Source organism: Tetrao urogallus, assembly GCF_951394365.1.
Source record: "Tetrao urogallus genome assembly, chromosome: 1".
NCBI lineage: Eukaryota > Metazoa > Chordata > Aves > Galliformes > Phasianidae > Tetrao > Tetrao urogallus.
This window is the reverse complement of record NC_136813.1, coordinates 126205963-126219238: the sequence shown is the minus strand read 5'-3', so window position 1 is coordinate 126219238 and position 13276 is coordinate 126205963. Positions and strand designations below refer to the sequence as shown.

The following is a 13276-nucleotide window of genomic DNA, read 5'->3' as shown; positions in this document are numbered from 1 at the left end:
ACTGAACTTCAAAGAGACTCGGATGAAAGCCTCTGGCAGGATGGGTGGATTCCCCTCAAAGCTCCCTGCTGCCCAGGGCAACTGTGATGACAGACAAGCTTTTTTCTCAGCCTGGCAGCCAACCTGTGATAGTGATCCAGTGATCTCAGCTGCATCCTAGCTGCCCAAAGTCTGTCAAATGGTTAATTGCTGTGTCCTGCACTTCAGGGAGCGCAGAGTGTATGACAATTTGCTCCTGAAAGGGGCCTTTAGCTGCTGAAATAAATGACTGATTTCTTTCCCCTTGGATGAATAATCCTGTTTTGTTCCTCTTTATCTTGAATCAGGAGCTTTTGAGCAGAACATCCCTTGAAACTCAGAAGCTGGATCTTATGGCAGAGATTTCCAATCTGAAGCTAAAGCTTACATCTGTAGAGAAGGATAGATTGGACTATGAGGACAGATTCAGAGATACGGAGGTGAGTGAAAATCAGTGAAATAAATTATGAAAGCTGTGTGTGCTTCACATTACCAGAACATTCATGGGAATGTTTTTTGTTTTGCTTTGTGTTCGTTTGTTTTTTTGCCAGACAAAGAAGATATTCATCTTTAAGGTTAAAACGCCTGTATCTCAAAATCAGTGTCCCCTTTGGCTTGGTAAACCAAGATTTTTACAAAGAAAGATTTCCCTAAAGAGTTTTTGATTCTTGCCCTCAGGTTTTCAGGCAGGTGGCATTTAGGATGACTTTAAATATAACTGTGTGAGTGCACTGCACTTTTCCATCCCAGCTTGCAGCTGTCTTTTTTGAGTAAGGCATGTCTGTTTGAGACAAACTGTGTCCATTGCAAGGGCAGAAAACATGCCAACACATGTGCCATGTCTTTGCACATGCTAAAAGGCATAAATTTTGTTTTCAGTAACAAAGAATGAGGTGACTTTGTGAGGGCATTTTGAAGCCTCGCTTCAGACCTCAGCTCCATGGAAGGGGGCTGCAGATATTCTTCTCAGCCTGGCTTTGGCCCAGAGCTGTACAGTGCCAGGCTGAGCTGCAGCCTGAAGCTGCCATCCTTGGAAGCACTCTCCTCAGCCATTCGCCCTCTGTGCCCCTTGGATTGTGTAGCTGACCCTTGTTTGTCTTTGAAGCTAGAAACCCAGAGACTGCAGGTTGGCGAGCTTAGTTTTTACAGGAAACTCCAAGAATTAGGCTGTGCTTCACTGCAGGGGTAACATACCCTTGTCAGAAATACCTTGGAGCCTGCCAGGGAAGAAAATTTCAAATACTGTTTTTTTTCTGAGGATTTATAAATGAGCTGAAATGTCTGATGTTCATATTGTAGGTGTTCCAGATGTCATTCATTTCTAGAAGAGAAGCAGCTGTAACAAAGGGCAAAGCTTGACCCTTTCACTTTAATGTATTTTTTAATTCCCTTTCAGGTTCCTACATGTTAGCCAGTGAAGTTATCAATTATAATTCATATTAAATCCTTCATGTCATCCAGTTTTTAATTATGTTTCTCATTTCAACTTCCCCTTCTAGCTTGGTAGGTTTCTTATGTTCACCATTCTTTCTTTACAAAGATGCTTTGCTAGATGTGTTAGCCTTTTTTCCTTTGTGCTCTAGGACTTTTCCTGTCTACATGCTCAAATACACAGCTTTTTCAAAGCTAATTGTATAATTTATAGAGATTTATAATTGATCTGTTCTTTAACCCATTCCAGTCTTTCCACTTTCTCAGCAGACACTAAGATTATTTTCCATAACAAGCGTGGACAGTCTGAGTTGAGCTTGGTTTTTGTAAGAAAATATATTAGGGAGTTTATTTAGGGAGGAGTCCATAACCAGACATGGTCTTTGAAGCAGGAGCCAGAGGTTAAACTTGCTAACTCATGGAGAATTCTTCATAACTTAAAACACCACCAGGCTCCTTTGTGCGGGTGAATTTCTCAGTGGAGGAGAATTATGAACATAGTTTGCATTCCCAGTACTGGTAAGGAAGCCTCTGACCCTCAAAGTCTTACGCTGCCCTTGGTTTTTTGTGCCTCTCTGGCCCCGCAATGGAGAGCACAAAGTAATGCAATCAGGGATGGAAAAGAGTTTTGGAAATCGGAGTCCATGTCAGCCCCATCAGATACAGTTGTGGGTCCATACAAGGAAAAACTGTTGCTTGTTTGCATGGAGGGATCTGTCTCTGGATCAAAAGAGGACTACTGTGCATGTTTTTTAGTGATTCAGCAGCAGGGGAGGCAGGGCTGTTTAGTATTTTTCTTTTTCCTCTGCTTTGTTATGCAAAGCCTGGCTGTCTTGTTTGTACTGTTGAGGGTCTCTGTGGAGCCTTGTGAATCTTCAGTGTGACTTTATGCCTAAAAAAAGCTGAGAAGGAATGTCATTATAGTTACCATGCTTTAGATAACCTAAGACATGAGAGATGTCTCTTGTTGTATGTGAAGGTGAGTAATTAAAAGTATTTTTAGGGCAAAACATGCTATTAGGACTCCTCTTTAGTTCTATTTAGCCCTTGGGTGAATTGTACAGTATTTTTGGTGACCTGTTGCTACTGATAAAGGATTCAGTTATGCAAGGCCCATATTAAAACAGGAGATTTTTGTTTCCAATACAGGATCTCGTGCTCTTGTTTGCAATATAAGTCTGTTTCTCTGACAGTATGAGTGTATCTTGACACTTCTGTTAATGTTGTGTTGTGTTATTTTTTTCAAAAAAGGAGAATAATTTTGTGGGTTTTTTTCATTGCTTCACTGTGGCATTTTGAATATAGATGACTGAATATGGATAATATGGATTTCCCTCTCCCCCTCCAATATTTTAAAAATCATGTAGCTCAAGTGAGAAGTACGTAAGCAACAACTTCAGCATCTATTGCCATGTGTAGGATATTTTGACATTGGATCATAGCATAGAAGAAGTGATAGCTGCAGGAGATAAAATCTGAAACGAATTGTCAAAGTGTCAAAACTAACTCTCAGACCTGGAAATGTAGATTTGTTAGAGGTCTTTAGCACCTAGCACTGTTGAGAAACAACTCAGTTAATAGTGACGTGTGTGTATTTATAGTTGAGTGATGTGATTTATAGAAGTTGTGGTTTGAAGAACCAGTAAGGAATTGCAGATGTATTGAAATTAGTCATACAGAGAATCATAGAATCACTCAGGTTGGAAAAAACCTTAAAGATCATCAAGTCCAACCACAGCCTAACCGTACAACCCTAACTCTAACAACCCTCCACTAAATCATATTCCTGAGCACCACATCCAAACGGTTTTTAAACACATTCAGTGATGGTGACTCAACCACCTCCCTGGGGAGCCTATTCCACTGCTTCACAACCCTTTCTGTAAAGAAATGTTTCCTGATATCCAACCAAAACTTACCCTGGTGCAACTTGAGGCCATTTCCCCTCATCCTGTCACCTGTCACCAGTGAGAAGAGACCAACCCCGCTCTCGCTGTAAGCACCTTTCAGGTATTGGAAGAGAGCAATAAGGTCTTCCATCAGCCTCCTTTTCCCCAGACTGAACAGCCCCAGTTCCTTCAGTCTCTCCTCGTAGGACATATTCTCCAAGCCCTTCACAAGCCTTGTTGCCCTTCTTTGGACCTGCTCCAGCACCTCAAAACTGAACACAGTACTCGAGGTGAGCCTCACCAGTGCCAAGTATAAGGGCAGGATGACTTCCCTAGTCCCGCTCACCACACCATTCCTCATACAATCCAGGATGTCATTGGCCTTCTGGGCACACTGCTGGCTTGCATTCAGCTGACTATCCATCAGTACGCCAAGGTCTCTTTCTGTCAGGCAGCTTTCCTCCTCAAGCCTGTAGGGTTGCCTGCAGTTGTTGTGACCAAATTGCAGGACCTGACTCTTGGCCCTATTGAAACTCATGCAATTTAATTTTGCCCATACATTAGTAGCAGTAATTGTTATTACCATCTTCAAATGTTCTATGTTTTCATTGTAGTTGTGATAATAGAGCTTGGACTGTGCTAAGGAAATACAGGTTCTGCTTGGTCGCTATCAGATTCATTATGCATGTATAACCAGAGGTTTCTAAGTTAGGAAAATATGGAATGGGGTGGGAAGGTATTACCAGGGACCCACACAACTCCTGGTAGTGTAGAAACCATTATGAAGCAGTTTGAGTCCACTTCTGTTTTATAGGGTGCCCAAAGAGTTAATCTTCTCTTCTAAAGAGTTTCCTAGTGATAAGGCACTACATTAGCTGTTCAGGAATGGATTTTTATTTTTAATTTTTTAACTTGCAAGTGTAACACTTATCTGAGATCCATGCATAAATGAAAGATCGGTGCAATAAATGTGAAACAGAAGCTTGCTGGATGTCTTGAAGATGTGCAAAAACCACAGCTTTCTGGTAATATGCTCCCCTTCAGAGCAGAGGGGGTGATTTTCCCCAAAAACTGTAGCTCTTATTCTCTGTCTTGTATGGAAAAACACTCTGTCCTGCCTGTTGCACAGGCTTCCTACTCTGTTTCCTGATCTGGAGGATGGGGAATCTGGGGGAAAGATGACTTTGTCCATTGGTGGGACACAACCTTAGCATTCAGTTAACCTCTGCAGGAAGAGAATGCTCACAGTTAATGTCCAAATGTGGTAGGTCTCTGCTGTTGTGTTTTTACGGTCTCATCAAAGCATGCCTAGTCAACTGTCACTCTATTTACTGATTTTTCCTCTTGTTTCTGGTCTTGTTTTCTCTTTCACTCAGGACTTGATCCAGGAGATAAATGAATTACGATTAAGAGTAGGAGAAATGGACAATGAAAGACTACAGTACGAGAAAAAGCTTAAAACAACCAAAGTAAGTGAGGCTGAGGGGAAGGTGCAGAGATGGGTGCAAGTCACAAGTTTTAGAACTTCTTCCTGTTTTTCCCCAGTCCTTGCCTGCACCTTGCAAAATTCTGAGCGTGCTCAGGCCTAGGAGTTTCGTGGTGCTCACTTAGAAACTCAAACAATACGTAAAAAGGGATTATTTCCAAATGTCATGGTTTTCAGATCCAGACATTGTTTTTTATAAAGGATAACTCACCACACAGCTGGTCAGTAACCGTAAATATTTTATTGGTTAGACCCTTGATTCACTCGTAGGTCAATACCAGTTGTGGTGCATAAGGCATGTGCCATGGGTGAGATCAAAGCTGAGTGTTTCTTTTTTCCTAAATGTGCTGAAAATCAGCCACTCCTGAAAACATTCCCCTAACTGACTGTAGCACTTTTTTTGTTCCTGTAAGTTTCTGACTTCTCTTTGCCATTTAGCTTTGTCTCTTTTCTGTCTTTAGTTTTCTCTCACTCCTCTATCTCTGTTACCAGTCTTTAATGGCCAAACTTTCTAGCATGAAAATCAAAGTGGGTCAGATGCAGTATGAAAAGCAGCGGATGGAGCAAAAATGCCAGATGCTAAAGGTGTAGTAGTTTATGGGTAACATTTGGCCTGTTTCAAATCCTTCATGTTCCACCATTTTATGGTCTGTCTTGCATTGTGCTGTCATGCTCTGTTCTTCATTGATTGCTGTGTGTTGATATGCAGTCCTCCCTTTCTCATTAGATTGCAAGGCTTTTAGTGTAGATATGATTTATAAGCTTTTATATCAAATGGGAGAGGATTTTAGTGTCATGAACTTTGCATGGGTTATTCGTAGTTTAATTAAGCTTGGATTAAGTTCATTCCTCTTCCAAGGGAAAGCAGCTTCTTCTGTAATTTACTTCCAATATTCAAAATGAACTTTTCCTCACTTTTTTAAAGAGAACGTTTATTCATTTCTAGCTAGAAAACAGTGATTCTCTTTCACTGTCCCCTCTCCCAAATGTTAGTTTCATATCATGTTTCTAAAGGAGGAAAGATAACATAGCATCAACAACTACAGGTAACTCTAGTTGCCCTTGATTTACCACAGCTTTCATATGACTGAGAAAGGGTCTTGTTTTGGAGAAGCACAGGTCTTACACTGTCAGAAATCCCATCAAAATCAGTACCAACTTGAAGCACTGGAGAATTGTTTGGGCCATTGTTTGGGTTACAAATATCACTTCCATGCATATTTGTAATAGATTGTTTGAGGGAAGCTCATGAAAAATCTAAGCCATCACAGTATTCTAGTTGATTTGTTCCTTAAAGAATTTAACACTTACGTAGGAGCTATAAATGCCAAAATTGAGGCTTGTTTTGTTTACAAATGGAGCAAATTAAATTTTTAGTGTTGGGTACCTTTGCTCTAGGGGTTCCTGTCTTGATGATGCTGTTGCACAAGATATCTTCGGACATCAGGGAAACATTTTACTAAGCTGGATAGGATTTGACTCAAATTTTTAAAAGCTACATGCGTGGATCCATGCCAGTCTCTTGCTGGGTGCAGATGGTTAGATATAAGTTGTAATTTGACAGCATTTTTCTAATATACCCCAACTCCCCCAAAACACCATCTGTCTTGTTCCCATGAAACTCAACTCTAAGCCTTCTTTCCCAATGCAAAATCAGCAAATCTAAACTGTGGCAGAGGTACCATGTTTTTGTCTGAACTGCTTTTCAGTATGTGTTTGTGTTTGATGGCATTACAGTCAATTTGTGTGTACAAGCAGTGATTGTTTTTGAAACTGTCCTCAGCCTGTTCCATGAGAACAACTCCATAATTGTCCGACTTTGAACCTGCACAATGTTCTATAAAAATCAAAATAAGTACTGTAAATCTTAGCTGTCAGCCTCATCACTTGAAATTTTTCTGTCTGTGCAAGTTTAAACAAGTAAGAAAACTGCTTTTTTGCTTTACACTTTCTTCTTTAATTTAAATGTAAAATCTTTTTTTCAGATAATTCATGAGACTGACACTTTTGTCCATTGGTCCTCTGGTTTTGCCCCCTTGAGAACTCAGTGGTCTGTTTGTGATACTCAGAGGCAGAGTGTCCCCTCAGCTAGGGTAAATTTTAGAGCCCTTACTCACTTCCACTGTCTGAAGAGCTGTTCACTGTGCTTCATACGATTGATTTTTGAAAACATCTCAGATGTGCATGGAAACTGTCACTGAGTGATTCTGTGTCTGTTACAGGATGAACTATCGGCTTTGAAAGAGAAACTGGAGCAGAAGGAAGCTGAGGTAAAAAGGTTGCAAGAAAAATTGGTATGCAAGCTGAAAGGAGAAGGAATTGAAATACTGGACAGAGGTAAGAACATGGAAGGCTCTCTTAGGACTGTGCAGAGGCAACATGTCCTCCTCAGTCCCTTCATCAGAGGTAGTGCTTCTGGGTGTGAACTGCAAATAACAGATAAAATCCTCAACTTTCATGCACTTTCTCTTTCTAGTTTACTTCTTTTACCACATTTAGTGAGTATTCACAGTGCTGCTGCTGAATCTACCATTGGAATAGGTTCTTGATCAACACTGAACTTATTCTGGTAATCCCTAGTTACTACTTCATGAGGCTTTTGCATCGTGCCTCAAAATACACAGTTTATGTTGGCAAAGAAAGCCTTGAACTGATTTCAACCTGTTTTCTAGAAAGCTTATACTAAGAAATTCCCTCCTCAATATATCTTCCACAGTGTTTGTGTCTGGGCTTTGCTTATACACCCCTTACTGTTAAGGAAGAGGAAAAGCCATCCTGCAAACCTAAGTATGATGTACTCATATTCAGTGTGGCCCCAGCCCTAAGAAGGATTGAGGATTGGTTCTGGATTTGCCTACTGGTTAATTCTAAATCCTAACTAAACCTGAATTAGCTCTGAAATGTAATGTCAAATACTTCTTTTATTTGCTTGCAAAGAAGAAGCACAATTGGTATTTATTTGGAGGAAACTCAATTTCAGGATCTTCATTTGAAAATAGAAAACTTTCTTTAAGGCCTCAAAAAAAAATTTCCAGTTTTTGACTTGCTGAAATTTCATTTCTGAACATATCTCACAAATAATTGTCCCAGATTTTAAATCCAGCTTCAAGAGATTGATTGTTCATTTCTGACCTGAGGTAGAAAAAGCTATGTGTAGGTTGTCAAATTTTACTTAATAAAATTCTGTTTTTAAAATTTACTCTGAAAGAGCACTAAAAGTGACAGCACTGAAATGTGATTCCTGTTTTTAAAATATTTAATTGTAAACAAGGTCTTGCTTTATTGGTTTTTTTACTACCTAAATGGAGCTTTTCTTTCTTGGGGGCTGCTGTATACATTGAACCTTCATTACCCTTTGGTTCTCACCTGTAGGTCAGTTTTCAGTATAGCTCAGCAGAGGGATCTTCTGCCATGATGAACCATGGATTGTGCTTTCTGAACAAATTTTTGTACATTATAACTTTTCTGTCTTTCACATAGTGGTAGCTTAGGAGTAACTATTGATGTAAGCTTTTTCTGAGACATTGTTACCACCTGTTTTTTAACAGGTGGAATCAAGTCAATATCAATAATAATCAATATCAATAATATCAATAATCAGTAATCAAATATCCTTGAGATAGGTAGACATATATCAGCAGGGAGACCATTTGAGTCATTTGGAAAATCAGCAATGAGAGTGCAGTGCAAAACATGAACTGTTTGCTTCTGCAACACTATGTGAGGAATAGTTACTCCTTAAGTAGCAATGTTTTGTTTTTATTTAATTCTGTAACCTTCGTGCTAATTTCAAATCCAATGGACTTTTCTGCACAGATGAAAATTGTAAAAAGAAGCTCAAAGATAAAAGTAAGGTTTCTGATGTCTTTCCACAAGCATTCCAGAAGAGCTTTCTGCATGTGATTGTGAAACTGCTTTAACAAGCACTCTTGGGTTGTGTCATCTGTAACCCTTAGTTACGCTTACCTGTCCATATTCTCAAATTTTACTGTATATCACACTTGAAATACAAAGTTTTCAGAAGAAAAGCTAATAGACAAAGATTTGATTTAGTGGAGAATCACAAAATTCTGCTTCAAAGTGGAGTGCACAGATTTTTTGCCTTAAAATGCACACACAAAGAAAACAGTTGCCTCCTAGTGAAATGCAATTACATTCCAGTAGTCCAGATTTGCTGTAAGCATAACTTAGTGAAAATCGTTGGAACTGTATCAGTTGCAGTATTACCCAATATACCTAAATGGCTTTTATCTCGAAAGGCAGCTTGTTTTTCATTAAGGAGGAGGGTGTTCTTCCCACTGTGGGTTTTTTTTGTTGTTTTTTTTTGTTTTTTTTTTCCAAAGGAATTTGAGGAGGTTAAAATGCTTTCTTGCCTGTGCATTTGCCCACCTCCAAATGTTTGTAATGATGTTTCAAGTTTATTTCATTTAGGCAAGATAGATTTTTAGATTTAGAAATTGAGATCATTTCAATTCTTACATTTCTCTAGTCCAGAACACCTCCAAATTCAAACCACATAGACTGTTAAAAATACATGGAGACATTTATGTTCTGTTTCCTCATAAATAAGGATTACAGATGAAACTCTGATGAACCACGATCTCTGTATTAGGGACCTCTTTCAAGTCTGAACTACAGTATGTATTCTAGCATGACTGCTTGTCATAGCAAATACTTGCATCATTTCTTTGTGCCATCCTCATTTCTACATCCGTACTGAATTACGACTAAACACCACTGCACAATCCTTTCTTTGTCATGTTTGTTAATCCTGTTGCTTTGTATAGTGAGTTTTTGAGATGTCACTTGGGTGTTTGTTGACTGTTGTAAGGAGGATGTACGTTGTTGTGCTCCAGTTGTAGTATTTTGTATTTTGGACCTCTTGTTTTGTGGTTATTAGATCATATGAAGAACAGAGTGATATTCAAACAGTAATTGTACTCTTGACTTTCATTTTTCTTGAAACTGAGGAGTAGGTAAGGTAATTTCATGAACTTGGTCATTTCCTAGGTTAAAGTCAGAAAAAAAGGTTTTGGAGAAAAGTAGTCCACATATTTCCATCTAACATAGACTGTAAGTGGCTTGTATTTTGCTTTAATTTGTAAATTTACCTTCAGATACTACTGAGTTGATTCTAGGGTTGTTGTTTTTTTTTTTTTCTTATTTCCTTACACTGTCTCATTTAACTTGACTTATGTAACTGTGTTGTGTTTTTAGATATAGAGGTACAGAAAATGAAGAAGGCGGTAGAATCTCTTATGGCAGCAAATGAAGAAAAGGTAGCAAAGCCATTATTTTTTGCATTAATAATTTTTTAGATTCAGTTATATCTCTTTTAAAAAAAAACAAAAAACAAACTATATATGTGAACTTCTCACAATTCTGTACAAAATTAAATCTGTAAGAATCAAAGCATCACTACAATCAGAAGTGTTGTGGAGCCTCTTAAGGGGGTATAACTGGGCATTTATTCCCATGCACACAGAGTCCTTGCAAATCAATGTCACGAAGTTCAATGAGACTGGAATTTACACCAGAATTCTGCACCCTGTCCCATCCGTGCCTCCCAATTTCTTTTAGTTTTGCAGACAATTATTGAGTAATTGTATTTATTATTTTTGATTTACTAAAGGAAAAAAAAACATAATCACAATTCTCTTCTGTTTCAGGATCGAAAGATAGAAGAGCTTCGACAATCTCTGAATAGATACAAGAAAGTTCAAGACATGGTGATATTGGCTCAAGGTAAAAAAGGTACTGTGCAGTTTATGAAGTTATAAACTCTACTCCCACTCAAATAGTAGGTGCACTGTGATAGCGTTACATCAAATCTTAGACTTACCTTTGGAGGTATCTCTTAGAGTAAAGGCCAGTTCTTCAACTGGTGCAGTCTAGTAAATTGCCTTTTCTGACCATGCAGCTGAACATTTGGTTCCTCTGGTAGTAGTAATTTTCTACTGTCGTGTTGCATATTTGACTGTTGTAAAGTTAGAGTGTGATGAATTCCCGTGCTCATTCCATTGCCTCTTGAAATACTGTTCTGGGCTAGGTACTATATTAACTGTTAAATTTCACCATTCCCTTCACTTGCATGTGTTCCTTGGGAGGCATTGGAAGCTGAGCAGAGCAGTCACTGAGCAGGCATGTTCCTTCAAGTCAAACCAGCATTGCCACAGCAGCTGCACACACCGTAATAGCAATGCCCAAGAGCTGCAAAAAATATAAGTAGCAAAGTGGACATCCTGCCAAGACTGTGTTGCAGTGACACACCATGTCTTTGGCATGTGATAGAAACTTCACAAGCTGCCGAATACAGCAGCTACAGAATAATTCTCCTTCCCTGTTACAGGAGGGCAGGCTGGCTTTTCCTCATCTTTCTTAGTAACCTCTTCTGTCCTGCACACACACATGTAACATGTAGTGTTACAGCCACTGTAACATGCAGTATCGCACATCATATGTTCAAAGACTGGTGGAGTATTCCAGATCTAGGAGCTTCTGATCCCCAAAGGTTATAAAGGTTGAGGGTGGTCATTGTCAGTTCAGTGTAACAGCCCTCAGTACCTCTCTTTCTCCTTTCTCCCTGTAAAGAAAAGTAAAAGAAACACAGGGAGAGCATGAGTCATGAGAGCAAAGCAGTGTGCTTACTGTTATGGAGAAGGAGGAGCATTTTTGAATTAGGGATTGCTTTTTCACACAGTGCCATGCCTTCAAAGTCTGGAAGATGTTAAAACAAACCTCAAGTCTACCTGCCCTCTACCTCAAGGATAGATGGTAACGAATGGGCAAGGAAGGATCTGGTAAACAAACATGGCTTATTTTTGCACCAAATCTTTGGAAATAAGTGCTGGACTTCTGCTTGCCTTTTAGAAAACATTGTTCGTCTTGAACCAGTTAACTCCTATTGGAGTCAAAACTGTGACACTATGATGTGTGGAAATCTAAGTCCTGAGGTTGTAGTGAGGCAGTTCAGAAGTGGCAAATTGTTCAGTGGGCACAGAGGATGCCAAGTGATGTAGGCTACTGTGTTAATTAAATGAGACGTGCTTAATTTATGGCAGTCTTTAAATGTAATGCAGTCACTTAAAACTGGTTTTAGGCTTTTAGACTGTGGGCTGTTTTTTGTTGGTTTTTTTTTTAATGGATAACTTAAAGATACCACAGAGGCAGGTTGTTTTTCTCAGCACAGACTTTGACCCTCCAAGTCTTTCCCTAGTGAATACAGGGAAAGAGGTACTTAGTATGAAAACCCAGGACGTGGGACAGGAAATAACTACTCCAGTTTATTCAGCTTTTTGAAAATGATCCCACTGAACGTTTTGAAGAGGGGTTGGGCTTTTGCTGTCAGATGCATATTTCCACCCTGCTCCAACCCTAGTGTGCTGTGGTGGTTGAATTGGGAAGCAATATTTATTGATGGCACCCTTCTCCTATTGTGCTCTCTCCTGAAAGTAAGGCTGCATTGCATAAGAGCAAGGGTAATTGTGTCAGATAAACTTCCATCTTCTCTCCCTCCAGGCAAGGACAGTGACAGTGAAGACTTCCTGAATTCAGGATCTATCTCCACAGTTTTATTGGACACACCAAGTCTGACCGACCCAGAAAAAAGTCCATCCCCAACCCCAGTAACAGCATCGCCAATCCACGATGAATTTAACACAAATATTCATGAAGAGGTGTATTTTTTGCTTCCTCTATTAGTGCCATTACTCCTTGAAAGCTTGCTTGTGCTCCACTTGTGTTACAAACACCAAGACTCAAGATTTTTTCTGGGTCACACAGTTTTAGTAATATATTCTTTTTGATAATGTCCTTTTGATTATCCTTCTGGATAATGTGAACTTCTTGTGAAACCTGCTGGGGAGTTTGATTTGAGTTCAGTTTAATGTATTTTTCTTAATCAGATGGAATCAGGAGATAACAAATCACTGTATTTGTCATGAGAATGCATCTAAACTATTTCTTGTATTAGACATAGCTATTTTAGGAGCTACATTTCATTTGTCAAGAACTTGAAGTAAACATGCTGGAACTTGTTTAATGTATCCTGTCATATTTAAAAGGTTGCAATCATTGTTTCATGTTTACATTCAGTGAAATGAAAAATCTCTGATTTTTACAGTCACATTTTCCAGCAGTAAAATTATAGATCTCTTAAAGCTCTGAGTCAAGATAGGGACTTTGAACACACTATGACAAACTATTAACTAAATTAAATATTCAGCTGCTGCTTGGTATCCTCTGAGTAGCACAAGAACAGAAGTGAACCTAAAAAGTGAACTGCTCTTCTTGGAGACTGGTGGAGAGAAGTTTAGCAGGCAGGCTCTGGAGGTTTTGAAGATTTTTGCCTGTGCTGTAGCTTATCAGTGCAGCAATTCACGCTTTATCTTCCAGTGCCATCTTTAGAGTAGTAAACCTCCACTCTATGACAAAGGAAAGAAAGCAAATATGT

General features: G+C 39.1%; 1 protein-coding gene across 1 annotated transcript in view; it reads left to right on the top strand.

Annotated features, from left to right (window-relative positions):
- PPFIBP1 (PPFIA binding protein 1) overlaps positions 1-13276 on the top strand; it is a gene marked incomplete at its 5' end in the record, with an annotated part of 47125 nt that overhangs the window by 15009 nt on the left and 18840 nt on the right. Inside the window, 7 exons of the mRNA XM_079548067.1 lie at positions 327-458; positions 4715-4807; positions 7047-7161; positions 8641-8673; positions 10042-10103; positions 10494-10578; positions 12343-12500. Coding sequence (XP_079404193.1) covers positions 327-458; positions 4715-4807; positions 7047-7161; positions 8641-8673; positions 10042-10103; positions 10494-10578; positions 12343-12500 — 678 coding nt within the window. The remainder of the gene's footprint in view (positions 1-326; positions 459-4714; positions 4808-7046; positions 7162-8640; positions 8674-10041; positions 10104-10493; positions 10579-12342; positions 12501-13276) is intronic.